The 27712-nt window shown below is 45.0% G+C and overlaps 1 protein-coding gene and 1 long non-coding RNA gene across 3 annotated transcripts; one reads left to right on the top strand and one right to left on the bottom strand.

Annotated features, from left to right (window-relative positions):
* On the top strand, positions 1–16514 carry TNFRSF4 (TNF receptor superfamily member 4). Of its 2 annotated transcripts, XM_014575521.3 has the most exons (7): positions 3–652; positions 7235–7357; positions 8286–8399; positions 9399–9465; positions 10284–10510; positions 11993–12118; positions 12864–16511. In XM_014575521.3, exons 1-7 carry the CDS (start codon positions 505–507, stop codon positions 12932–12934), a joined length of 876 nt encoding a protein of 291 aa, XP_014431007.1. In that variant the 5' UTR covers positions 3–504; the 3' UTR covers positions 12935–16511. The 2 variants fall into 2 exon arrangements, with proteins under 2 accessions (XP_075762389.1, XP_014431007.1); XM_075906274.1 differs by lacking the exon at positions 7235–7357 and having other exon boundaries at positions 1–652; positions 12864–16514.
* LOC142819399 (uncharacterized) lies at positions 11964–26748 on the bottom strand. The gene is made up of 3 exons (XR_012897269.1): positions 26599–26748; positions 25348–25579; positions 11964–12100 (listed from the first exon to the last, which is right to left on the bottom strand). It is a non-coding gene; the product is annotated as an uncharacterized LOC142819399 (long non-coding RNA).
* Positions 26749–27712: the final 964 nt, after the last annotated feature.

Raw genomic sequence — 27712 nt, 5'->3', positions numbered from 1 at the left:
CCGGCCTTCATTTGCAACTCCGGTTGCCTGATTTGCCTACCTAGCTCGAATTAATGAGCTAGCGTAGACCTACCCCCAGTAATGATGGACCCTCTTTCCTTTCTCCTACCTTTAAAGCCCTCCCCATTTACAGTCTCTGGAGTGCTATTTGCAAAGAATTCTTGCAAAACCATTCTGTATGCGCCCCTTCTGGCTTTAAAAATGAGTGATGGGGCTTCAGCTTACGTAACAGGAGAGGCTAGGGCTGGGATTTCTCAGGAAGGGCATGGTTTGTTGCTAATAAAAACTTAAAGTAAGAAATGACATGTGGCCTCTTTCATAGAATTCAGAAAGTGTTCGCTTCCTTTCAGGAAGAAAGGAAAATAAGAGGTGGAGCTGAAAAGACGTATTACATTGCTGGGAATTTCCCCATTGTAGACATATGAATTGCCTTCCTGTCCTTTAGCAGTTTAGGTTCAACCTCTCCTAGAGTTTACATTTTTGGAGGTGAAGTGAAGAGTCAGAATGGTTGAACAAGGATTAGCCAAATGTATCTGTACTTTTACTGCTGTTTTGTTGTTCTTGCTGTTCTCTGCTATGTGCTGTTCAGGGCTGAGTTGTGGGCAAAATGAATATCCCTTACATGGAAAATGCTGCAAGGAGTGTGCTCCTGGTAAGTCGTCATTATTAACTTAATAGTGACTCTATTTGCTAGATGTAGAATGAAAGTCCAGCACGTAATGAAGGTGGGGAGGGAGAGAATAATCTTGTGAACTGAAAAGGTTACTGAGATGTAAGAAATGTTACATATGAATTATAAAATGGTTTCACACAATGTCTAAAATTGTCTAGTTAGGAACAAACTCTTTCTGTAACTTAAGCAGGTAACCTTAAGAAACCCTATGCATTACTCTAAGGAATGAAATCTTCAAAGACTTGTCTACATGGGCTTATTTGTTCCTAAAATTTCCCCTTGCTGTGCTATGGGAGCACTAGTACAGCCTGCCTGCCAACAGCAGAACTAATTTGTCTGGCTCATCTTAGATTAGGAGTAAATGGCATGTTGGTTAAAAGCTGATGGACATAGGAGCCCTTTTTGTTTGTTTGTTAAAAAGTGCTGAATGACCATATGCATGCCTATTGGGGGGAAAAAACAAGGCATGCCAAATATCACTGAAAAGATCAAGATTTATGGATGGCAGGTGTGTTTGAATTTTTAAAGTGCTCTGGTCCACATGCCATGCAGACCTCTTCCTGTGATGTTAGCTAATTCTCTTTGCTTCACGTAATTCATCCAGTTCTCTTTGCTTCAATGATTCGGTAAAATAAATAGAATGCTTGTTTCCTCGTACATTTTTGGGGGGGAGGGGGAGAAGAAACTGAATTTTGTTTTGTCAGGGGAGGTGGAAGGGTTTCTTATTCACAGCTGCTGTTAGAGCAGAACTACAGTTCTGTAGTCAGAGTAGAGCAGGTGGAAAAGTACCGAAAAAATATAGCCGCTGTTGGATATCATTATAGAAATTACTTGACAACCCAGAGTAACCACAACTGGCATGTGATGCTGCATTGTACAGTGGGCCGTTTGTTAATAGAAAGTGGCTTTGGTGCTAACAGAAAGGGAAGGAAAGGTACATTCTCACCTTTGCAGGATGATTAGATTGTGTGAATGCACCTTTTTTGCAAGAGGTTAAAATTAAAACAAAAATCCTGTGCAGAATTGCTCGAGCATCTTTTTTCACAGTTCCATCCTCCCCACCATGTAAAATGTGTACTGCATTAGCTACTGCAGCAAAAACTGAAATCAGTTTTTTCCGAGACTGGTTGTAACACATCCCCGCTTTTGAGAGACAGATTGCTACATGAGCCCCCTCTGGATATAACCACAGCTAGTGAGTTTTGTGAGGTTTTGCATACATCATTCTGGGATGCATCCCATCCCTGGTAAGTGGGTACAATTCCTCCAAGCTCACATGCAACTTTTTCTCTTTAGTGTGGTGAAGGAGTTTCCACTGGCTGTGGCTTAGTCAGAAACTACCAAGTCAGTTCTAGACTTGGGAGACCTGTTCCCTCCTGCCCCTCGGGAGAATTTTACAGTTTCGCAGTTAATTATGGAGATGTAGCAGTGGATACAGTCTTTGGAAATGGTCATATGAAGATGCAGGAGTCAAGACTGTGGATATAGACAGTATCTTCCATGATACAAGGTCATTTGATTGTGGGTATCAATCTGTGATTCAGTTTGATTTTGTTCATGTGAATTTGCTCCCAGTTACTCAGAAAATGCCCCAAATCTTGCTTGCTAGTTCTTGGAACATTCTCCATTCAGGGGAGTAATCTGTTTCCTGAGTGTGTAGGATGTATAGTAGATAGCAAGTTAATGGGTTATGAGAATAACTCATTCTCAGAAGTGGCTGCTGTTCACATCCAGTGAAACTTAAAGAAAATGAATGAGTGGGGTGGGGAAAAGTACGAGTGGCTGCTGTTCACATCCAGTGAAACTTAAAGAAAATGAATGAGTGGGGTGGGGAAAAGTGTGATCCTCATTTCCCAAGAGCAAGTGTGTGTATAAGAAAATACAAAAAAAATTAATTGCAGCTGGATTTTAGAAGTACTGAGCATTAAAACGATTGCTCTTTGTTTTCAATTAGTCTATACCAGGGGTTCTCTAATTGTGGGTTGTGATATCTTAGGGTGTTGCAGGGTGGTTTTATGGGACCCACAAGCTGTCAGTTCCTTGGGGCTGAGCCTCCATTAAATTAAATTGCCCCCATTTTTAATTTACAAGGAGGGGATCACACACAAAGACTTGCTATATAAAAGGGCTCTCCAGCAAAAAAGTTTGAATGCTACCAGACGACACCATATTACAGGGCATTTGCGAGAATATCCCTCGATACCTAGAGCATGAGATGGGGACTCAAAACCTCTTGAGTCTATTCCCAGTTCTGCCACTGACTTGCTATTTGACCATGGGCAAGTCATTTAATCCCTTCATCTCATCGTCTGTGAAACAGAAACCAGAGTGAATTTTTACCCACTTCAAAAGTGATATGAAAACTAATGTTTGAGAAGCATTCTGAATTCAGATGAAAGTACTGAAAGTGTAGCATTGTCACATTAGCTGGTGTGGCAACATGAATGTGCCTCATTCCTTGTGCAAAAAACAAAAACAAAAAAAACCCACCAACCGCCTATCCACGATATGCAAGTTTTCTGGGCAGAGATTCAAGACATCAAACCTGGCACAACTGACCAGCATTTAACAGGGAGAGCTTTCTGTCCATATGGATGTTCCTTTGGTATAATGCTGTGTGTATCTAAAACAAGCACTCCTGGAAGAGTAAATCAAATTCTGAAACATACAAATGGGATAGATTACCTAGTAAAGCTGATAAAACCCGTACACTTCTCTACTATTCGAGAAGAAGTGTTTTATGTCACTTTACAAATGTGATTTGATTATTTCCTGACATATGGATGAGTCGGCTAAATAATATTGGGATAATGCAGATGGGGAAACAGACAGAGCCCTGTACCATAGAAGTAGAACTCAGGATCACTACTTGAACCATTGTACCACCCCACTCCTCTGATCTCTGTTATGTGTCCCTTCTGAGTTAGTGATTTGAATCCAGACTTCTCTGACAACTGTTTTAGCCCAAGTTAAATTATTTTGGTGGCGTTAATCAAGTTGTTATTGAATACTAAGCTAATTTAAGCATGTTAGAAATGGGTAGGTGTTCATATTACACATCCTGCCTTCGTAGCGGACTCCCTTTGTAGTCGAAGGAGGCTGAATCAATTTCTAACTTCTGGAGGGGGTTCATACTTGGATGATGCCAAGAAAGACACCAGTGCTGCTAGACCACAGAAATGAAACAAAGAACTAATACCGATTTGAGTACAAAAGAAAACTGAAACTGTGAGTGATTAGTCTAACATCAGAACCAGGCAAATTGAGTTGAAACTACAGTAAAAAAATAAAATTGTCAGACACATAGATGAACATAATTTGTTGGGGAAAAGTCAACATGGTTTCCGTAGAGGGAAATCATGCCTTACTAATCTACTAGAGTTCTTTGAACTCTAGTAGATTAATATGTGGACAAGAGGAATCCAGTGGATGTAGCATCAAAGGTTTTCTGGAAATCTAAGTACAAGGTCCCTCACAAAAGGCTCTTAAGTAAAGAAAGCCATGGGATAAGAGGGAAGGTCCTCTCATGAATTAATAACTGGTTAAAAGACAGGAAACAATAGGAATAAATGGTAAGTTTTCAGAATGGAGAGAGATAACAAGTGGTGTCCTCCAAGGGTCTGTATTGGGACCAATCCTATTCAACCTATTTATAAATGATCTGGAGAAAAGTGTAAACAGTGAGGTGGCAAAATTTGCAAATGATATTAAACTGCTCAAGCTAGTTAAGACCAAATAAGACTGTGAAGAGCTTCAAAAAGTTCTCACCAAACTAAGTGATTGGGCAACAAAATGGCAAATGAAATTTCATGTTGATAAATGTAAAGTAATGTACATTGGAAAAAATCATCCCAACTATGCATACAATATGATGGGGCTAATTTAGCTATAACTACTCAGAGATCTTGGAGTCAATGTGGATAGTTCTCTGAAAATATCCCCTCACTATGCAGCAGCAATTGAAAAAGCAAACAATGTTAGGAATAATTTAAAAAAGGGATAGAGAATAAGACAGAATATCTTATTGCCTCCATATAAAACCATGGTATGCCCACATCTTGAATACCTCATACAGATGTGGTTGCCTCATCTCAAAAAAGATGTATTGGCATTGGAAAAGGTTCAGAAAATGGTAACAAAAATGATGAGGGGTTTGGAACCAGTCCCATGTGAGGAGAGATTAAAAAGTCTGGGACTTTTCAGGTTATAAAAGAGGAGACGGGGGGATATGATAGAGGTCTATAAAATCATGACTGGTGTAGAAAAAGTGAATAAGGAAAAGTTTTGTACTTATTCCCATAACATAAGAACTAGGGCTCACTAAATGAAATTCATAGGTAGTAGCTTTAAAACAAACAAAAGGAAGTTTTTCTTCATGCAGAGCATGGTCAACCTGTGAAACGCTTTGCCAAAGGATGTGGTGAAGACCAGGACTTTAACAGGGTTCAAAAAAGTAATAGATCAATTCATGGAGGTTAGGTCCCTCAATGGCTATTAGCCAGGCTGGGTAGGAATGGCGTTCCTGGCTTCTGTTTGTCAGAGGCTGGAAATGGATGACAGGAGAGGGATCATATGATGATTCCTTTTTCTGTTCATTCCCTCTGGGGCATCTGGCATTGGCCACTGTTGGCAGACAGGATACTGGGCTGGATGGACCTTTGGTCTGAACCAGTGTGGCCCTTCTTATGTTCTTATGAAACATTAGCGTTAATTTCCCACCTCCTCCATCCTCCAATTCTATATATACAACAATGTACTTTGAGTTTTAGCCAGGAGGAAGTGCTCTGAAGAGAAGACTGAGAGATGTATACCTAGTATACTTCAGGACTATGAGGATCTGGATCATACTGATTGATCCTGTAAGCTCAGAAGTCAAGGGGAATTTGCAGGTTTGGGCATATAACTGTTTCCTTTTGAACAACGTTGCTCAACTCAGAGTATTATCCATCTACTGAAACTTATTTTACAATTTTATAGCTACTTCCCTGTTTCAAACAGGAGCCCTCTATTGACCCCACCCCTATCGATTAATATCAAATACTCTATCATGTTCTGCAAGTCTTTATAAAACAGAGCTAGTTTTTCTGGATTCTATTCCTGGCTCTGTTATTGAGTCACTGCATGACTTTGTCATTTGATCTGTGGGTCTATTTTCCTGTTTTAAAAAGGGGAACACAATATCTATACAGAATGGAAAGAGATTGTCTAGGGAGGAGTACTGCAGAAAGGGAACTAGGGGTCATAGTGGACCACAAGCTAACTATGAGCCAGTATCACACTGTTGCAAGCAAAAAAAAAAAAAAAAAAAAAAAGATTCTGGGATGCATTAACAAGACACAAAAAGTCATTCTTCCACTCTACTCTGAACTGATTAGGCTTCAGCCAGAGTACTGTGTCCAGTTCTGGGCACCACATTTCAAGAAAGATGTGGAAAAATTGGAGAAGGTCCAGAGAAGAGCAACAAAAATGATTAAAGGCCTAGAAAACAAGAGCTTTGAAGGAAGACTGAAAGAATTGGGCTTGTTTAGTTTGGAAAAGAGAAGACAGAGAAGGGAACATGATGGCAGTTTTCAAGTATCTAAAGGGGTGTTACAAGGAGGAGGGAGAAAAATTATTCTCCTTGACCTCTGAGGATAGGACAAGCTGCAATTTAAGCCCATTGCTTCAAGGCAGGTTTAGGTTGGACATTAGGAAAAACTTCCTTGCTGTCAGGGTAGTTAAACACTGGAATAGCTTGGCTAGGGAGGCTGTGGAATCTTTATCTCTGGAGATATTTAAGAGCAGGTTAGACAGGCACCTATCAGGGATGGTCTAGATGGTACTTGGTCCTGCTGTGGGGGCAGGGGACTGGACTTGATGACCTCTCGAGGTCCCTTCCAATTCTAGTATTCTGTGATTCCATCTGCTCCTCTGATGAGTGCCAATGTAAGAGCTTGGATGGATGAATGGATACCCCAGAGGGGAGGCTGTCAGGCTTCATTTAACTAATGTGCTTTGACATCCCCCTGCAGAAAGATGCAATAGACGAGCACATTATTGTTAACTGTTTAATTGCTGCATGCCATCATCGGTCTATCCTGCCTGCGGGCATTTCCCATCCAGTGCATCTCTTTGCTCCTTGAGAACTAGTCAGGCTGTTCAGATGACTTTATTGTGGTGGGGGGAACTGTGGCAAAGCCACAATATTAGAGAGATTGCAAAGCTGCAGTGGTAAATTGACCCTTGTATGCAACTTCAGCTGCAAACCCTGACATTCAAATAATTCAAAAGATTCCATAGTAGAAAAATGCTGGTTGGGATGCACTGGTGAAGGGGACAGACACGGGTCACTGTCTAGGTTTTCAGACTATCTAGAACTGGGTCATGGTTGTGAATGCCTGGTCAGTGGCACAAAGGGCCAGATTCCTCAGGCCTCTTGAAGGCAAAAGTCCCCTCTTCCTAAGCACAATCCCAGCCCACACATGGGCTTAAGTGGACAGAAGATGTTTGATTTAGTCTATTTGAGAGATCAAAATATCAGCTTCCCTGTGCTAGACGTCCACATGTGTCCCTTTGTCACAGGCCAGGAAATGAAAACTCGCTGCACAGTAACCTCAGGTACAGAGTGTGTCCCTTGCCGAGATGGATACTATAACTCAAACCATAACTACTATAAATGCAAACGCTGCACCGCCTGCAATGCAAGTAAGTCAGCGACACCAGCGGTTTTCAAACTTTTTTTTTCTCATGACCCAGTTGAAAGAAAATTGTCGATGCCTGTCTCCCAACATCATTTGACTGCAGTGTAGGCTCTGGGGTGGGGCTGAGGGGGGGAGCTTTGGGGTGTGGGAGGGGGCTCCAACTTTGGAGATGTCAAGGCTCAGCAGGAGGGGCTTACCTTGAGTGGCTCCCAGTCAGTAATACAGCGGGGGCGCTAAGGCAGCTTCCTGCCTCTCCTGGTGCCGCAGACTATGCTGTGTTCCAGAAGCAGCCAGCAGCAGGTTCCCAGCCAATGGGAGTGCAGAGCTAGTGCTGGAGGCAGGGACAGTGCATGGAGCCCTGTGCACTCTTTTCCCCTCCCCCGCTTAGGAGCTGGGCTTGTTGCCGGCTGCTTCTGGGGTGCAGCGCAGTCTGCAGTGCCAGGACAGGCAGGTCATTGCCTTCACCCCCCCCCATTGGTCACTTGATCCCCCTGCAGGAACGAGACCCAGCACCCGACATTCCCCTACCCAGTCCTGCGTTGTGACCCGTAGTTTGAAAAACTACCGAGCTACACAATGGCCACTTCTCTGCAAGGGGTCCCCAGAATATCTCCTCAAACCCCTTAGGATCTCTCCTTACACCCTTTTCTTCCTCCATCACCTACTCTTCTTTTCTACTCACCAGAGGGCTGACACATGACATTTTGGGGGGGAAATACCATTTTCAACCTATTGTAAGAATGATTTAAATTTCTTTTTAATTCTGACAATATTTTGATGTAGTCCATGCAAGCAAGAGTTGAAGAGAGAAGAATTGACGTCCATGTCTCTCATTTGCCAGTGCAGAATATTGAGCACGAGGCTGATTTCATTTATGCTTTTAATTGATTTTTCTCTCTCCCTTACCACCTCCCCAACTCTGTTGCTCCTAGAGAGGGGAAGAATAGAGGTGAAGAAGTGTGATAAGAGATCAGATGCAGTTTGCACATGCATGAGGGGTTACACCCTGGCTGACACATCATCAGAGGAATCTGCATCAGGAAAAAGTGAGTGAATAGCTTTTTTAGGGTTATGACTGTATTCCTCCCAGTCAAAAGTCTCTGCTGGTTGCTTTATAATTTATCTCTGTCTCCAGGACAATTGCTAACAGAATGATGGGCAAATGCTGCCATCTGATCTCTCCTCTTTAATCTCCAGAAACAATCTGAAGGAAATGCAAGGAACCTTACTAGGAAACAGAATAAAAAGGGGGGAGAGGAGTTATGTGTGTTCAAAAATTCTGCGCTGGTTAGGCCTCAGTTGGAGTATTGTGTCCAGTTCTGGGCACCGCATTTCAAGAAAGATGTGGAGAAACTGGAGAGGGTCCAGAGAAGAGCAACGAGAATGATTAAAGGTCTAGAGAACATGACCTATGAGGGGAGACTGAAGGAATTGGGTTTATTTAGAAAAGAGAAGATTGAGGGGGGACATGATAGCAGTTTTCAGGTATCTAAAAGGGTGTCATGAGGAGGGAGAAAACTTGTTCATCTTGGCCTCTAAGGATAGAACAAGAAGCAATGGGCTTAAACTGCAGCAAGGGAGGTTTAGATTAGACATTAGGAAAAAGTTCCTAACTGTCAGGGTAGTCAGACACTGGAATAAATTGCCCAGGGAGGTTGTGGAATCTCCATCTCTGGAGCTATTTAAGAGTAAGTTAGATAAATGTCTATCAGGGATGGTTTAGTCAGTATTTGGTCTGCCATGAGGGCAGGGGACTGGACTCGATGACCTCTCGAGGTCCCTTCCAGTCCTAGTATTCAATGATTCTATGAATATGTCACCATCCCTTTGTACAGGCCCCAATGCTAGCTGCAATTTTCAATGGTTCTGTTGTATGTACTCTGGTTTTGTGTGGCACTCTCTGGAATAAAAGCTGTTTTATAAACGTAAAGTGGTGTTGTAATGGGCATGCATCACTTTTGCCCCAGGCTTGTTTAAGGGATGTTCACAGCTACTCCAAATCTGTATCAGGAGACCATAGATTTAAAATATTGTCTATTTTTCAGATTGCGTCCCTTGTTCTCATGGACATTTTTCCAATGGCAACAATGAGAAATGTCAGCCCTGGAAAAAGTACGTATCCAACTTTTGTTTCTTGCACACAGCAGTCTTTCTCTCACTTGTCCTAATGTCGGTGTATAGAATTCCCAAAGATAAGCCAGCAATGAATACAGTAAGACTGTCTTCATGATGACTTTTAAGATGCTAGCAAGTGGGTTATGTGTCAGCTATTGGTATGCATGGGCATGCTGCATAGTCTCTTTTCTACTCTGAGGCCTTCAGTAGAAAGATGGCCAAGTGGAAATTTCACCTACCCGGAAAGAACTCGATCACCTCACAGGGAAGCTATTCATGATTGTAGGGAACCACTTGAAACCTGAAGGGACAACCCACAGCTTGGAGGAGAGAGGAGTTTGGAGGAGGCTCCAGGAAGTCGGTCTGTGTACTCATGACTAGAGAATGCTAGCGACTCCCACAGCATCTCTGTAAATAGAGTTCTTCATAAAGAAACAGTTTAATTCATAAGCATGGAGTTTTTTCATGTTATCCCGACATGCACTGCCTGGAACGATGTTTTCTTCCCTGAGAGCAATTCTGTACCCCTTTTTCTTTTTGTCTGACCCCAAGGTGTTCTCTCTAGTTGAGCAAAGGTTGGTAATTCCTACTGAGTGTTGCTATAGAGTAGAAGAGCAGTGATTTTCTTTTCCCCCTTGCAGGATTCATCTGAATTTCAAGTGTTAGAGCAAGCAGGAAAAAAAACCCAGATATCTTTTATACAACATAAAGAAGCCCTTCCTCCCCCCTGCCCTCAACATCCCCCCACAAGTGCACATGCCTCTGTGCAGGTCACTTTTATATTTGTGATTGAAACTATCTATTTACACGGGCAGCTGCACCGCTAATGGGAAAAAGACTCTGAGAGCTGGGACACAAACAGAAGATGCCATTTGTGACGACCAGGGCGAACAGGCTACCACACTCCGAACATCCACCTTGTACCTCTTTGTCATCGATCCCAGACGCAACAGTTCTACGGCAGCACTCACCACCTTCACCCCCCAAAACAACCTTTCCAACCCGGAGGTTATAAATGACAACCAAGCAGGGACTAACTGGGGTAAGGGAAGGCTGAGTCTTGTCTTCTGGTGGTTGCCTCCTTTTCCTGCTCTGAGAACAGCTGTTTTACTCCCCTTCAGTCTGTCTAAAATGCCACTGCCAAACTCCTTTTCCTTCAAGTATATCAGCCTCTTTTTTAACCCATCTCCTCACAGATGCCACATCCTCTTCCTCACCAGCATGGTCCTGTTGTTGCCAACGTCTCATGACTTGTTGCCTGCTTGTTTCCTCTTTCGCTCTGCTAGTTCTGCATCCTTCCACCCCTCTCATTACCCTTTTCCACAAGCATGTCTGCATCTTCCCCAAGTTTTGGGATACCCTCTCTCTATCCTATAGGCCAGGTGGCCTGCCCTCTCTTCTTCAGACCTGTTTTCCCATAGCCCCTCCCTAAGCATTCCTCTCATTCTGTAGATACACAACAAAGAATGACAGCTTCAAAAAAATAAACCAAGGCTTGAAAAGGGCGATTGTGCCAACCCAAGTGTCCCATAACCTGTCACGTGTCTTCCTTCCTCAAAAAGGAGGAAGCAACTTATTTCTGCTGATCTGGGTTCCTGCTCTTCCTGAGCCACTCACATACATCCTAGATTGGAATTTGGCAGTGCTCATGTTTTTCTGTGAAATGATTTAACCTCTTGCTGTCCTAACCACCTACTCATTTGTAGTCATGGGCTAGCTTTTAAAAACCGGCAAGCATGGACACCACAAGTCCTGTGACATGAATGTAGCCTTGATTCTAAGGTAGCCTTGATTCTAAGGCTGCCACAGGTTGGACCTCCCTGGTCCGGCACCCTGGGAACTTGAGTGATCCCAAAGGAAGCAGTTTGAGGACCAGAGGAGGTCGGGTCTTGAGCTCTTTTGAGGCTCCCTTCCTAGCCAATGCATTGCCCTGGCTGCCACCCTGCACTGGCCGGCAAGGCTCCCTTCCTTCAGCTGGCAGCATCTCTGGTCCTTCAGACACGGAGGCTTCACTGCCCCCCTGCCACTGGTGGCTCCATGTCCCCAGCCACAGGGACTTCCCAACCAGCAAGGGCTTCCCTTCCCCCCAGCCGCCAAAAGCTCCATGCCCCAAGCTGCGCTCCTTGCTTCCAGTCCACTGGCCCTCCAGGCTGCCTACCGGTGGTTCCTATCTAGCTACTCCCTGTAGCGATACCAGTAGCACAGGGAGAAGTTACATGTAAACCACCAGCTGAGTTCTCAGTCGCTGTCCAGTCCCCATCGAATGTTGCTGGACCAGAGGGTCCTGGACCACAGAGTTCAACATGCATTGTGTTCATTGGAATAGTCAGCACTCTCTCATGTGTTCTACCAAATATCATGCTCCTTGACATCTTATCGCAGCTAGCAAGTTTTCATGGTGTGCTCATCATCATGGTAGCTGAGTGCCTGCCTTTTATGTCACTCAGAATGGAAACAATTCACAGGGCCAGCAGTTCATTCTCCCTCTCAACCGTGTAATGGTCTTCCTTTATTTTTCTCCTAGGGTTCTTATCCCTCATTCTGATTTGCTTAACGTTGCTCCTGGTATCTGGAATGTCCATCCTCCTCTTGACTATCCAGACAGCCAAAAAGGAGACGACAAAGAGGCCTCCTGTGAACAGACAACATGGTGAGTTTCTGTTTTAAAGCTTGTTGCTCTACACCATTAGTAGCAAGGGAAGGGTGGATAATGTCATCTCTCAGGATATAACTACATTGCAGTTTAGGCCCAGGATTCAAACTCAAGCTCAGTCCTAGTCCCCCATCCAACTAAACACACGTTGTGCTTGCCCCAGCTCAGAGCCAAGGTCCTAGGATCCTAGAGGTTGGAGGGTCCGGACCTGAGTCAAGCCACGTGTCATAACTTGCACTTTTCCCTCTGTGTCATTTTGTATTTGTATTTCCTTTTTTTCCTTTCTTTTTTCCATTTCCCTGCTTATGTTGGGGGTGGAAGAAAATCAATAATATACAAATCATAAGAAAATGGCTGCTCTGCTGGCCAACCATGAAGATGTCTCCTGAAGTTGTGACCCTTTTCTATCCCTGTCCATGTAAGCTACCTCAAAGTCCTTCATTCACCTCCAAGAATGAATGAATTTGGTTTGACTGACAGGGAGCAGGCACTCTATGCAAAGCCAATGAGATGCATCATTCTGGATCGGTCCACTGCTGCCTCTCTTCTTGTTATACACAGCACCAATAAAGCGATCCGTAAACCCAACCCACTTCTGTTACATACCCAGCATTGGCTAGACCAGCAAGCAGTTATCTCCAAATCCACTTCCTGCTCCCATATGTGTGAAACCAGAAGAGCCATTTGCTTGTCTTTCCCCTCCTGCACTGTACAGAAAGTTTCTCTACTCTGTATTTTTCAGATGGAAAGAGCTTTCGAATTCCTATCCAGGAAGAGCAAATCGACTCCAATTCCAGTCTCATCAAAAACTGATTCCCGGTTATGCTACATGTTACTGCCAACTGAGCCAAACAGGAGTAGCCTAGTAATGTAACACATGCTCCTCACGTAAAGGAATATTACATATGTTTTGATCTTCGTTCCAGGGCTGGCTGCATGACTGTCTCCTTTTTGGTCTCTCTGAGTGCATCCACTCAAGTCTTGGACCTCATGCCTCTTCCTCTCTTGGAGTAGAGTCATGTGATTCTCCCACTGTTTGACTGAGTCATGGGTATGGACTGTGCTTACCAAGTAGGTCCTTACTGAGTTTGAGAACCTACAGCTTTTCCCTTTGGGAGTTTGTCACCAGTGGTCCATGATGAGCAGAGCTTTCTGAACCCCTAGTATTGTATTTAGCAATCATAGAATGCATTAGCGAGAGGATTTCAAAATGACAGTCTAGCCTTACTCTTCTTCCTATGCAGGCCTCTTTTCTCCAGACCCCCACTCAAGGTCCTGTATCTGAGTCTCCTTCCAGTCTGGTTCCCTGGAGGCTCTCCCTCCCCCTGAGAGAGTGGCCCCCATTGAATCTTGCTTGGGTTCATTGTTGTCTTGTGATTGTGAGCCTTGGTCTGTCCTGCTCAAAACTGTTTTGTAGGGTGTCTGGAGCCATGGCAACAGAATCATTGACAATAATAACTGTAGCACAGCCAACAGGTTTTAAGCGTTTGTTGAGAGGGTGTAATCTAGAGCCATGCTGCTGCTTTCTGTCTGTGTCAGCCAGGTACCTGTTGTGCAAATACAGTGCATTCATCTGGTAAATACCATCCTGCTAACCCTGATTAGAGAGTAATCCAAATCTGCATGGAAAGGCAGAGTCTTTACACTCACAGCCTTGAGAGACAGTAGTGGGGAACTGTGCAGCTCATAGTGAACAAGCATATCACTTGTCCTCATTTCAGGCGTTATCACTCAGCATTTGCACCACTACTTCACCTGCAAACACACACACCCTCTTGTGCTTCCTGTTTATCTTCATGTGCATCACCATGAACTTCCTGTGATGATGGGTGTCTGCAGACAAGAAAGAGCAGGTGAAGGGTGGGAGCAGATGGAGTGAAAAGCAAATGTAGATACTATGCAAAAGGGGGCCGAGTTGAGGAAAAGAGAACTTCCAATGGAAGCATAAATAGTAACTACTGGGCCAGATGCTAATCCACTGACTTCAGTGGAACTAGGTGGGTGCCTTGGGGTATCCGGCGTACTGTCTGAATACATTGTGTGGTTGGTGTTGCTTTCGAGGATTCTTCTCTCACTGACATCACAATTAAACTGAAACTCTCTGGGGGGGGGGATGAAATTACAATCAAAGTCGAGCTAACGATGCAAAGCCCCAAATAGCTAGAAGCTTGCAAACTGTGAAGCCACTTTGTCACTGATCCTTGCCGCTTTCCACTGTTGTTTCTGAACCCCTTTCTGTACCCACAGTATTATAAGTCTGCGCTAAGTAATCCCAACAAACCCCTTTCTGAATGAAGGTGCTGTCTTGCTAGCTTTGCAGCACATGACTTCTTGTACATATACAGTAATATCTTTTCTTGAACTCAGGTATTGGCTGGGAACAGACAATGGATTGGTATTCCAGTAGCAACACCCAGGGTTTTCTGCAGATGTCTTGACAATAGAGCTATGCAGAACCCTGCTGGTAATCGATAGACAATCCAGACGCAGGCTGATATCCTGAACTTGAGTGCTTTGTGGCAGTTCACACTCGAACTGAACGAATACTGATCCAGCTCCTAGCTGAAATCAATAGGCTACATCTACACTGGCAGCTCCTTGCACAAGAACAGCTGTTCTTGCGCAAAAACTTGCTGGGTGTCTACACTGCACACTCGTTCTTGCGGAAGTAAATTTACAGTACAGCGTTGGAAAACAGGGCTTCTTCTGGAAGAGTTATTCCTCTCCCCACGAGGAATGAGCCCTCTTGTGCAAGAGTGCAGTGTGGACAGGCAACATGAATTTCTTGCACAAGAAGTCCCTATGGCTAAAATGGCCATCAGAGCTTTCTTGCGCAAGAAAGCGTCCACATTGCAATAGACGCTCTTGCGCAAAAGCACATCTCTTGCACAAAAGCACATGCCAGTGTAAGCGCGCTCTTGTGGAAGACTTTTTGTGCAAGTACTCTTCCGCAAAACAGTTCTTGCACAAGAAGCTGCCAGTGTAGATGTAGCCCTAGTGTGGTATTTAAATTCAGTAGGAACAAGAACAGACTATGTGAATAAATGTTACACTGGATGCCAACTGTGTCTGCAACAGCAGTGCTGCATGTCTTCTCGCTGGGCCATATATTGTCAAGGGGGAGAATGGCATTTAAAGTCAGTAGGAAGTGCCCTTGTAAATCCAGACTCTGAACCTGGTCTTGGGCTAATCTCTGAATCCCTTTATTTGACCCTCTGTGAAGCAGGAGTAATGATAGTTACTTCCTTCCTGGCAGAGTGGGGGAGGATGAATGTTTGAAGTACTCTGAAAATCTTTAGAACGTTTTGAAAACTGACAAGTGGCAGGTTTTGTTATTGGGATCCAGCTGTGACAAAAGTGAAGAATTTGCACTTGCACTGTACAAATGAACATGTTAATTACGCTTTATGTATTTTGGTTTAATATAAATGGGTATAATTTATTAGATCCTATGGTCTAAATTCTTGCAAATATGCGAAAACTAGAGTCCAGGGAGACTACTACTGTGCTTAAAGCAAAGCATGTATATAAGTGTTTGCAAGATCAGGGTCTTACTGTGGTTGTACTTGTAAAATACAATATACAAATGCAAATATATTCCATGTGCTCACACTCATGCTGAACTTTGTGGTGATTTTATATATATTTCACAGTATTTAACATGCCTTTTGGGGTCTATCCCCACTGCAATTAGAGTCCCACAGCTGGCACTAGCTAAGGGGCTGTTTAATGGTGGTGTAGATGTTCAAATTCCATCTGCAGCTTGCGCTTTGAGACTTCCCACTGCAGGGGGTCCAGCCAGATCCCAAAACTTTACACCACAGTTACAGTCCCTTAGCCCAAGCCCAATTCAGCTGGTACCAGTCAGTGATGGATTTTTAATTGCAGTGTAGATATACCGGAAGTGAATTCGGCATACCTTTAATACATTACAGGATTTTGCAATATGTTTTCATCTAAACAGCTTTTGGATGTAATTTCATATGCCTTAATGTATGAAATAGATGAAGGGAAAAAGTCAAAGTGCGCTAGCAAAGCTGAGATGGGAGCGCTCATTTTCAATGTCACTCTTAAAGGTGTAGTTAAAAAAATATTTATTTTGTACACAAAATAACCATCCTATGTGCCAAAATGACCCGTGTAATATAGAAACATGTTTTTTTTTAAATATGTATGGTTATATGTTATACATATAATGTAATTAAAAATTATTTCCAAAAGTGAAATACAGACACATCGTATACAGACTTTTGTATTATTTTCTAAGTATCATAAATGGAGGAATTACTTGTCAATAAAACATTTCTCTAAAATGTGATTTGATGTGTGTGTAGTATCTGTGCAACTGCAGAGTTAAAACGCGGGATGCGCCGGGTGTTCCAACAGGCCGGAGGCAACTTGTACAAGTCATTATGAAACTGAAGACCAAGGGCAGGATTTTCACAAAAATGTTGACCCAGGTCCCCAAAGGTATTTAGGCACCTAACGCCTGTGGGAGGTAGGCATGTACAGGGATGGCTTTAGAGTTTATGGGGCCCTACGCAGTTCTATTAAGCTGGTGTATCCCCAGTGACAACCTGAGGGGAGGGAATCACGACATTCTAGAGCTGTGATTTTTATAATCTTCAACACACTCATGAAATTGCTTTAAAGCAAATTTTAAACCGAGGTTCTGTCGACTAACACAGTAAATTGAGAAGCTGACAGGATATACCTGGAGTTGGCAAATGCTTATGATATGGCTTCATTCCACTTGAATGGCTCTTTCACATCGATGTTCTACAAAGCTCTGGCAAGCTTTTTCACTTTTAAGTTGACTAGCTCCTCTCTGGAGGAAGCTGAGCCACAGACCACGGACAGGAAGAGGCGTGTGGGTGGATATTAAGACCCAGTGGCGCCCCACATTTTTGGGTGTTCTTAGGGCCAGCCCACAACATTTTGGCACCTGAGGTGGGGAGCTCAAATGATGCCCCCATGTCCCCTTTTCTCCTGCCTGCCTGTTATGTCTCTTGTGCCCTCCTTCCTCCAGCATGGGGCTCCACCATCTCTGTGCATCTAGAGCAGAGAGAATACATATGCACCAGCAGCAGACACCATTTTCTACACTCTGGGTCCTACACAGTATACACTGTGGTGCCCCCCACAGTCTGGCACCTCAGGCAGCTGCCTCAATTCGCCTCATGGTAAGGCCAGCCCTGGGTGCTCTACACAGCTGCATATTCTGCATATGGGTAAGGACGACTCTGCACGTATAATTAATTACCTTTGAGGATCTGGGCCCTACAGATTTTGGACCATTATCTTTTGAATGGCACTTGTGCTCCTCAGTCACTTAGGGTAACAAACATTTTTCAAATGTTCCTAAGTGACTTGGGAGCTGAAGTCTCACTGAAAGTCACTCACTTTAGTTTCGCTGCGGGTAATAGCACTTCCGTACCACATAGGGTTGTTGTGAGGACAAAAGCAGTAATGAATAGAAGATGCTCAGATGCTATGGCAATGGAGGATCATGTAAGAACCTAAGCGAGATCATCAGCAATTGGTTATCACTTTCTTGTCCTTGCACCCACAAGCAGAGACTGGGATCTGTGAGTGGACTGGGCATTGTTGGCTTGGCACGAGGAAGGCTTCCCTAGTGGTTAGGTGCTGTGCTGGGATGGGGGAGAGTTGGGTTTGGTTTCCTGCTATGCCCCAGACTTCCTGTGTGGCCTTGCACAAGTTGCTTAGGCACTCAGGATCTTGGTTTCCCTATCTGAAAAATTGGGAATAATAATCTTCCCTACCTTCCCGGGTTCCAGGAAGGAGTTGGGCTGCTGCGATTAAAAAATGCCCATTAATATGCCATGAAGTGGTGCCTTTGACTGAATCAGCCCTGACAGACGTGGGTGTAGACAGCCTACCCGAGAGCCAAATGTTTCTAAATGCGTTTCACCATAGAACATTTCTGTAAGTGCTGAGCTGGGCAGCATGTGGGCCACTGCCAGATCCCAAATGAACCTTAACAGGTCAATCATGATTAATTCATAAAATGTGTGTGTGCAGCCAGAAGCAACAGCCAGCCCTGTAGGCTGCACAGCTGCAACACACAACTGGCAGATACCATCCCAGTGGAGTAGTGAATATCAAAGAAGTGATGAGCTGCTGCATTGCCCTCCTGCAAATGGCTTTAGCAGAGGCGGCAGCAATCTGGGTGACTGGGAAGGATGGTCTCCGGGCCATGGAATTTGGCGTGATTAACTTCATAGGGTTATTTACTCCAGAGGCTGATGCCCTTTCCCCTCAGTTCACACCCCACCTCCAGCAGGTCCCTTATCCTCCTTTCCAAATGTGGGAGCCAGCGCCATCCCTGGGGCAGCCTGTGTGGGCTGTCTGGCTGCTCCAATGGTGGGTGGGCGGAGGGGGAGCAGGACTTAATCCCACCTCCCTGCGCTCCCCAGGCAAATGCCCTATTGCCTAGTCCACTCCAAGGCCTACCCCGACTGCTATACCTCTGGGGGCCTTATCACTTGACTAAAGTGGGTAATCAGCATATCATCTAGAGATTACAACCCTGAGGCTACATCTGTATTACGAGTTTTCTTGGCAAAAAAGATGCTAATGAGGGACTTATTTGCATGAGTTGTGATCTCATTTGCATATTTTCTGGCAATCTGTTTTTGCACTAGGGGTTTTTGCACAAAAACAAGCAGTGTGCACATTTTCTTTTTGGTTTTGCACCAAATCGCCTAGTGCAAAAACAGATCAGCAGAAAATATGCAAATGAGATCATGACTCATGCAAATGAGTCCCTCATTAGCATATTTTTTGCCAAGAAAACTCGTACTACGTCTACACTGGCACGTTCTCACGAAAAAATTCTTTTGCAAAGTAGGAATAAGGGATCTTCCGGAAAAGGGTTTATTTTCTGCAAGATCCCGTCTAGAATGGCGCTTTTCTCTGGCAAAGCCCCGAGCCGGAAAAAAGCGGCAGCCATGTTCATGCAAATGCCGCTGGGGATATTTAAATCCCCCGCGGTATTTGCAATTCCGACTGGTCTCATTAGCATCCCTTTTCCGGAAAAGGGTGCCAATGTAGACACAGCCTTCCAGAAGAGAGCGTCTACACTGGCATGTGCTTTTGCGCAAGAGATGTGCTTTTGCGTAAGAGCATCCATGCCAGTGTAGACGCTCTCTTGCACAAGAAAGCTCTGATGGCCATTTTAACCATAGGGGCTTCTTGTGCAAGAAATTCATGTTGCCTGTCTACACTGGCCTCTTCTGGAAGAGCTCTTGCGCTTCCTGAGTGGGAGTGTCAGAGTTCTGGCACAACAAGCCCTGATTTTATACATTAGAACATCAGTTTACTTGCGCAAGACCACACGAGCAGCAAGTTTTTGCGCAAGAGTGGCTGCTTTTGCGTGAGATTGCGCCAGTGTAGAGACAGCCATAGTGTAGACGTAGCCTGAATGTATAGAACTGTTCAGGACCAACCACTTGGAGTGCATAAGACTTTTTTTTTTTTTTAAACAAATCCATATGGTCAGGCTCTGACAAGTTGAGGATTCTGAGGTAGATTTTTTTTAAGCTTTCCTGTTTCTTATAGGGCAGCGTTTCCCAAACTACGGGCAGCAGGAAAAAAATACCGAGCTTCAGCGTGGTTGCTGGGGTGTTCCGGGCTCCCAGAGTACCTGTGTGGCACCAGGTCCCTCAAGCCCTCAGCCGACCTGGATGGAATCTGCAGCCAGATGTTCCGGCTTCCGGCAGAGACATAGCTAGGGGAGGTTGGGCGGGGAGGAAGGGAGAACCTACCACCAGAAGCAGCACTGGACAGAGGAATCGGGGTGGGCTGCGGAGATGGGAGGGGAGGGGCAGCCAGCGGAAGCAGAGGGGCTGGCCGGGGGAGATCGGGAGGAGGAGTAGGGGAGAAGCGGCCGCCGGAAGCAGGGCTTGTCTGGGGCATCAGGGCTGGCCAGGAGAGATTGGGGGGCCAGCGGAAGCAGGGCTGTCAGGGGCGTGAGGTCGAGGGTCAGGAGCCGGCTGGGGAAGATGTGTTGGGAGGGAAAGAAGGGGCCACTGGAAGCAGAGCTGGCCAAAGGATATTGGGAGGAGAAGCGGGGGAGAACTGGCTGTCTGGGAGGGGGTTGGGGGAAGTGGGGCTGACCAGAGGCGCAGCGTGGGGAGCAGGGAGGGGGGAGAGAATCGGCCGGCGGGGAGCGGGACTGACCCGGCCATATGCAGATCTCGGGGCACTGCCCCCTTTTCCTCCCGCTCCTGCAAAGCACGAATGAGTCCGGCCCGTGGATTCTATTGTGCCTCCCCCCGCCACACTCCCTCAAGTAGTAGCGAACTGGCTGGCTGGTAGACACACTCATGCAGCCTGAGCGCATTTGCCAGCCAGGCAGTTTGAAACTACAAACTGATACATCTAGTAATAATAAAACGTACCCAATGAGAAAATACCAGACATGTTATATGGTTGGTATTTTCTCAGTTTGTTTTTTATGTGTTTATATTTTTGGGCTGCAAAAAACAGTCCTGAAAAAAAAGAATTCCAACTAAAGTAAAAAGTTTGGGAAACCCTGGTCTAACCAGCTTTCTGTCTTACAGTCCATTTATCCAATCCATATTCCTTAACTTGCTGGCAAGAATATTGTGGGTGAACATATCAAAAGCTTTGCTAAAGCTGGCACTGGGGGCTTTGGGAGGACCAGAAACAACTTATCTGAATATTCATCATTTGATTAATGAATATGCAAATGAATGTTACCGGTCCTCCAAAAGTTATAGGGAAAGTTATAGGGAATGTAAAAGGGACAGTTAAAATAAAATGGAGGGGGGATTCAAATACCGTAGGGCAATGGTTCTCAAATGGTGGGTTAGGACCCCATTTTAATGGGGTCACTAATGCTGGCTTAGACATGCTGGGGCCAGAGCCAGAGGGCTTCTGACCTGGGTGGTGGGGATGAGGTTATAGGCCCCTACCTGAGTCTGTTATCTTTGAGCTTCAGCGTTGGGGATCCCTTCAGAGGAAGTGGGGCTCAGGCTTTAGCTCCCCTACCCGAGGCAGTGGGGCTTGGATGAGCTCAGGCTTCAGTCTCCCTCCCTGGAGTGTGTAGTAATTGTTGTTGTCTGGAGGAGGTTGCAGTGCAATGAAGTTTGAAAACCGCTGCCTATGGGTAGAACAGCAGAGCCCTTTATTTCAGTCCCTCTTCCTTGGCATTTAGAACATTGTGCAAGAGAAAAGGAAGGAAATACCCTTCTTTGGAGACAGATTCACGCATGGGCCAGACTGACCCTGGGCTGATGTAAACTGTGGTAATTTCATTGGAGGCCTTGAACCTTTGAGCGTTCTTTCTCTGCGTGTCACAAGGAGAGCCTGGCAGAGCCCTTCCGTTCTGTTCTGGGGAGCTGGGTTGACCTCCAGCCATTCTTGCAAGCCACGTGTTCTCCAGCTGGTCCAAGACGGTTGGGTGTGAGTATGTTGCAGGTGGAGGGGTGCGTCTTGCCAGGACTGGTGCCTCAGCAGAGTTGTATAGTTGTTAAAACCATAATAGCAAGAGGTAACAAGCCATGATTGAGGGACTTTGGCAAAATGGTGGGGAACTGAATCAGCAACGAATTGGAAGGCATCAGGTTTTATCAAGGGCAGATGGAGCAGAATGATAATAGAGCCCGGTGGCTCTCAACCTTCCAGATTCCTGTACAGGAGTCTGTTTTGTCTTGTCTACCCTCCAAGTTTCACCTCACTTAAAATCCACTTGCTTACAAAATCAGACAGAAAAATAAAAAAGTATCACAGCGCACAGTTACTGAAAAATTGCTGCTTTTGTCATTTTTACTATATTATAAAGTAAGCCAATTGGAATATAAATACTGGACTTACCAGTGAGTGTATAATGTATAGGGCAGTATAATCAAGTCATTGTATGACATATGAATCAAGCGAAATATGAGTCAACAGTGTGACACTGTTGCCAAAAAGGCAAACATCATTCTGGGATTCATTAACAGGAGTGTTGTGAGCAAGACACGAGAAGTCATTCTTCTGCTCTGCTCTGCACTGATTAGGCCTCAATTGGAGTATTGTGTCCAGTTCTGGGCACCGCATTTCAGGAAGGATGTAGAGAAGTTGGGGAAGGTCCAGAGAAGAGAAGCAAAAATGATTAAAGGTCTAGAAAACATGAGCTTGGAAGGAAGACAAAAAGAACTGGGCTTGTTTAGTTTGGAAAAGAGAAGACAGAGAGGAGACATGAGAGCAGTTTTCAAGTATCTAAAAGGGTGTTACAAGGAGGAGGGATAAAAATCATTCTGCTTAACCTCTGATGATAGGGCAAGAAACAATGGGTTTTAAATTGCAGCAAGGGAGGTTTATGCTGGAAATTAGAAAAAACTTCCTGTCAGGGTGGTTAAATACTGGAAAAAATTGCCTAGGGAGGAATTGTGGAATCTCCATCCTTGGAGATATTTAAGAGCAGGTTGTATAGACATCTGTCAGGGATGGTCTAGATGAGAGCTATTCAACTGTGGAAGGGCCACAGGGGCCACAATACTCATAGCACGTGCCGAAGGCCTCAACTTATGTGTGGTTAAATATACATGCCCACGGGCCATGTGTTGAACAGCCCTGGTCTAGATGGTGCTTGGTCCTGCCATGAGGGCAGAGGACTTGATGACCTCTGAAGGTCTCTTCCAGTTTTAAGATTCTATGATTTTAGTTTGTACTGACTTCACTAGTGCTTTTGATGGTGCCTGTTATAAATTAAGTAAATATCTAGGGGTACGTCTACACTTGCGCCCTTATTCTAGGGATGCAAATGTAGCCAACCAAAATTGCTAATGAAGCGGGAATTTAAATATCCCATGCTTCATTAGCATAATCTTTCCCGCGCGTTATTCCGCTCAACAGCTGAGTTGAACCAGGAAGTGCGCTCCGGGATGCATTAGTTCGAATCAAACCCCTTGGTTTGAACTAATGTTACTTCTCATTTTTTGAAATAGGGAGCAAGTGTAGACGTACCCTAGCTGAATTGATGAACCCCCTGGAAGACCTCTACGTACCCCTGAGCTATGTTTACCATTAATTGAGAATCACAATCTAACCAGCCAAATCACAGCACAGTGAACAGAAGCACTTCAAAGCACAAAGCTCCTGTTAGTGTGAAAGGAAGAGTGAGAGAGTAAGAGCAAATTGAAGGTAAATCTCATACCTTAGCTTCAGAGGGGTAGCTGAGTTAGCCTGTAACCGGAAAAACTTAAAAAACAACGAATAGTCTAGCAGCACCTTAAAGACTAACAAAACATGTAGATGGTATCATGAGCTTTTGTCAGCTGGGAGAATTCCCACCTAATTCCCATGTACTTAATCAAATAACACCCACAGGTCCTCTGATCTGTTCCAAACCCCACTGAAATCAAGGGAAAGACTCCCATTAATTTCAACAGGCTTTAGATCAGCCCCAAATGATACATCTTGGGCTTCAGTTTCAGACCTGTTGAGCACTGATTTCCCTGAGAATCACTGAAAATCATGCCCTTAGGTTCTATGTAATTTGACACACTTTTTAATTTGATTTTGAAGGGTGGCGGTTTTGTTTTTTTTGTTTACCTTAAAAAAAAAAAGATAGCCCAGCTGAATTTTAACCCCTTCCTCTTCACCGGGAAGAAAAGTGCAGTGCCTGCATGTGGTAAAACCCCAACTCTACCCAAAGCGCTGATAGACAATTACGTAGATGATAGCACAGAATCTGAAACAAAACGAGTGCTCCGTATGCTTGTACCCACATTGCTCTTTTCAAGCCTACCCGCATGACAGCGAGAAACTTTCCCTTCTCTGAGGTGGGTATCTACATGACAAAGCCAGTTCCTGTTTTTAAACCTTTTTAGACTTCCCCGTTTTTTTGAGATGGCTTCTAGCAAGAAGACTCAGAAATGCTTTCGAGTTCATGATATTTTATCTCAGCTAGTTATGCCAGGTCTATAATGGAAACATTTGCTGGCATAAGAATCATACAACGCTGGAACAGGAAGGGACCTCGAGAGGTCATCGAGTCCAGTCATTTGCCCTCATGGCAGGACTCAGTACTGTCTAGATCATCCCTGATAGATGTCTATCTAACCTGCTCTTAAATATCTCCAGAGATGGAGATTCTACAACCTCCCTAGACAACTTAGTCCAGTGTTTCACCACCCTGACAATTAGGAAGTTTTTCCTAATGTCCAACCTAAACCTTCCTTGCTGCAGTTTAAGCCCATTGCTTCTTGTCCTATCCTCAGAGGTCAAGGAGAATGATTTTTCTCCCTCCTCCTTATAACACCCTTTTAGATACTTGAAAACCACTAACATGTCCCCTTCTCTGTCTTCTCTTTTTCAAACTAAAGAAGCCCAATGCTTTCAGTCTTCCTTCAAAGCTCATGTTTTCTAGGCCTTTAATAATTTTTGTTGCTCTTCTCTGGACCTTCTCGAGTTTCTCCACAACTTTCTTGGAATGGGGTGCCCAGAACTGGACACAATACTCCAACTGAGGACTAATCAGGGCAGAGTAGACCGGAAAAATGACTTCTCGTGTCTTTTTCACAACACATCTGTTAATGCATCCCAGAATCATGTTTGCTTTTTTTGCAGCAGCATCACACTCTTGACTCATATTTAGCTTGTGGTTCACTATGACCCCTAAATCCCTTTCTGCAGCACTCCTTTCTAGACAGTCACTTCCCATTATGTATGTGAGACTGAGTGTTCCTTCCTAAGAGGATTACTTTGCATTTGTCCATATTAAACTTCATCCTATTTACCTCAGGCCATTTCTCCAGTTTGTCCAGATCATTTTGAATTATGACCCTATCCTCCAAAGCACTCGCAACCCCACCCAGCTTGGTATCATCTGAAAACTTAATAAACATACTGTCTATGAAGATATTTAACAGAACAGGTTCCAAAATAGGCCCCTGAGGAATCCCTCTTGTTATGTCTTTCCAGAAGGATTGTGAACCATTAATAACTACTCTCTGAGAATGGTTATTCAGCCAGTTATGAACCCTCCTTATAGCAGCCTCATCTAAGTTGTATTTGCCTAGTTTATTGATAAGAATATCATGCGAGACCATATCAAATGCCGTACTAAAGTCTAAGTATACCACGTCCACCATTTCTCCCTTATCCACAAGACTCATCATCCTATCAAAGAAAGCTATCAGATTGGTTTGATATGATTAGTTCTTTACAAATCCATGCTGGCTGTTACCTATCACCTTATGTTCTTCTTCGAGTAGTGTCCCCATGGGTGCTCCATCAAAGATGCCTGGCTCATCCCAGCACCGCAGCACGGAGATTTTTCTGTAGCAGTAGCCCCTGGCAGACCGCGCATGCTCAGAAGCCATCTCGCGCCGTTGGCGCCTTTTCTGAGTCACGCGGTCCAGCCCGCCAGTTCCTCCTAACTGTCCATGGTCACAAATGGATTTGGGATGAGCTCCTACTTCCATCCTGAGGAGAGAATTAGTATAGCACATTTAAACTTCTTATTCCTCACAATTTAGCCCCTACCCTATAGTTCTATTAGTGGTTCATTTAAAAAAAAAGAAGAAAAAGAAAAAGAAAAATGCTGTACATAGTTTTCTGTCAGTTGGCCAGTTCACTCAGGCCCAGTTTCATGGCCTCAGACTCATCATGCCTGGCTCTCTGGGATTTAAGAAATGTGCGTCATGTGGAGACGCTCTGCCAGCATCGGATGGCCATTCCTGATATATAAGGTGGTTGGGGGAAGGCCATATCCCCCAGAAATGCACTATTGTTCTAAACTAACTGCCCATGCGAGACGGGACAGAGAAATGCAGCTGAAAATGCTGCTGTTTAACAGAGTGTTACAGCCTCCATCTACAGGATGCCCAGCGGATGGTGTTGCTGTGACACTTAAGTCCCATGGAGGGAAGAGTCCCACTCTGGCCAGAAGTGCTAGTGCAGGGGATGCACCAACAATCCCCGGGGTGTCACCCAGGCACACCACAGGCAAGACATCTAAAGCCCATAATACTTCTGCGCCTAGCCTGGCCGTATCTTCCCCTCTGGTGCCGACGGCATGAACGGCAGCACAGCCTGAATTGGCGCCATCTGCGTCGGCACCATGAGCCGACCTGGCACCGAGAACCGAAGTGGCACCACACAAACCAGCACCGTGCAAACTGGCACCAACAACAGCACTGGTCAAGACGCGGGGTGCTCCGAGACCAATATCATCGGCACCGTCACCCTCTCCTATACGGCCGGCACCAGGATCACCATCATCGGTACCAAGGATACCCCCCCGACACCGGGAGATGTTGCAGCCAGGTTCCCTGGCCTCCATACCGGCTAGTCCGCCAATCATGATTCCAACGAAGGCACAACGGAAAACTTGACACGTGCGCACACCTACCCCCAGCCCCGATAGGCTGTTTTCTCTCTGGAGCCTTCCCTTCCACCTCCCCGCCTCTCAGACAGGCATGAGCGCAACCGATATAGATCACCTGCACGGTGTTATTGGAGGTCCCCATGTCGATCCCGCACGCCACCTCACTACTACCGGTCCTATCATTCTCGTTCACCATCGCACTACACGGAGCGATCAAGATCGCCGGTGTCCCCAACCCATTCATATTACTCTAGACACAGGAGTGCAAGTTCATACTCTCCTAGACATTCTCCTTATGGGTATCATCGTCACCTCACCACTGACATCACAGAGACTATTATCGTGAACAGCCACACTCCTGCAGTGTTGTTCACTCAACATTCAAGTCTCCAGGCCATGCCCAATCACACTCTCCGCACCCCCGAATCCGGGATACTCTACCCCCAGGGCAAGCTCCTCTAACACCCACAGGAGATGCTCCCTCTACTTCTACCCAACAGGAGAGGGATGATATTCAGTCCCCTATCGGTGAAGAACAGCACATGGACTCCCCCACTGACCAATCGTCCTCGTCACTGGATGACGCGGTCTTTCAGGGTGTCTCTTCTCCTGTTGACGATTACAAACAGTTTCAGGAGCTATTTAAAAGGGTAGCCCAGTCTCAGGACCTACACACGACTGACATTCCACAAAAACAACACCCTCTCTTAAAAAATCTACAGCCGTCCCAAAAATCAAAGTTGGTGCTCCCCTTTGATGAAGCTATCCTTGAAATTGCCAAGACTATCTGGCAAACACCAGCTTCCGTGCCACCCACGAGCAAAGGGAAACATAAAAAGTACTTTGTGGCTGCCAACGATACAGAGTTCATATTCATGCATCCCCAATCCGACTGCATCGTGATTGATGCGGCACAGCAAAAATCAAAGACGGCACAAGGCAAAATCACGGTGCATGACAAAGAGGTGAAAAGATTAGACCTGCTGGGTAGGAAGATCTATTCTTTAGCCACAGCTACCCTCAGGATGACAAATTACGCAGCTCAACTCGCCAATCACGACTTTGATAATTATTCAAAGCTTGTCTCCCGCATAGAGTTTTTGCCTGAGAGTAAGAAACAAATTCTGAAGGCCGTGGTGCAGGAGGGCTACATAGCAGCCTGTACAGCACTCCAAATCACCCTGGACATCGCAGATACTGCTTCCCAGACCACAGCAACTTTGGTGGTC

The sequence above is a fragment of the Pelodiscus sinensis genome, chromosome 23 (assembly GCF_049634645.1).
Source record: "Pelodiscus sinensis isolate JC-2024 chromosome 23, ASM4963464v1, whole genome shotgun sequence".
Classification (NCBI taxonomy): domain Eukaryota; kingdom Metazoa; phylum Chordata; order Testudines; family Trionychidae; genus Pelodiscus; species Pelodiscus sinensis.
This window is presented reverse-complemented; position numbering and strand designations above follow the sequence as displayed.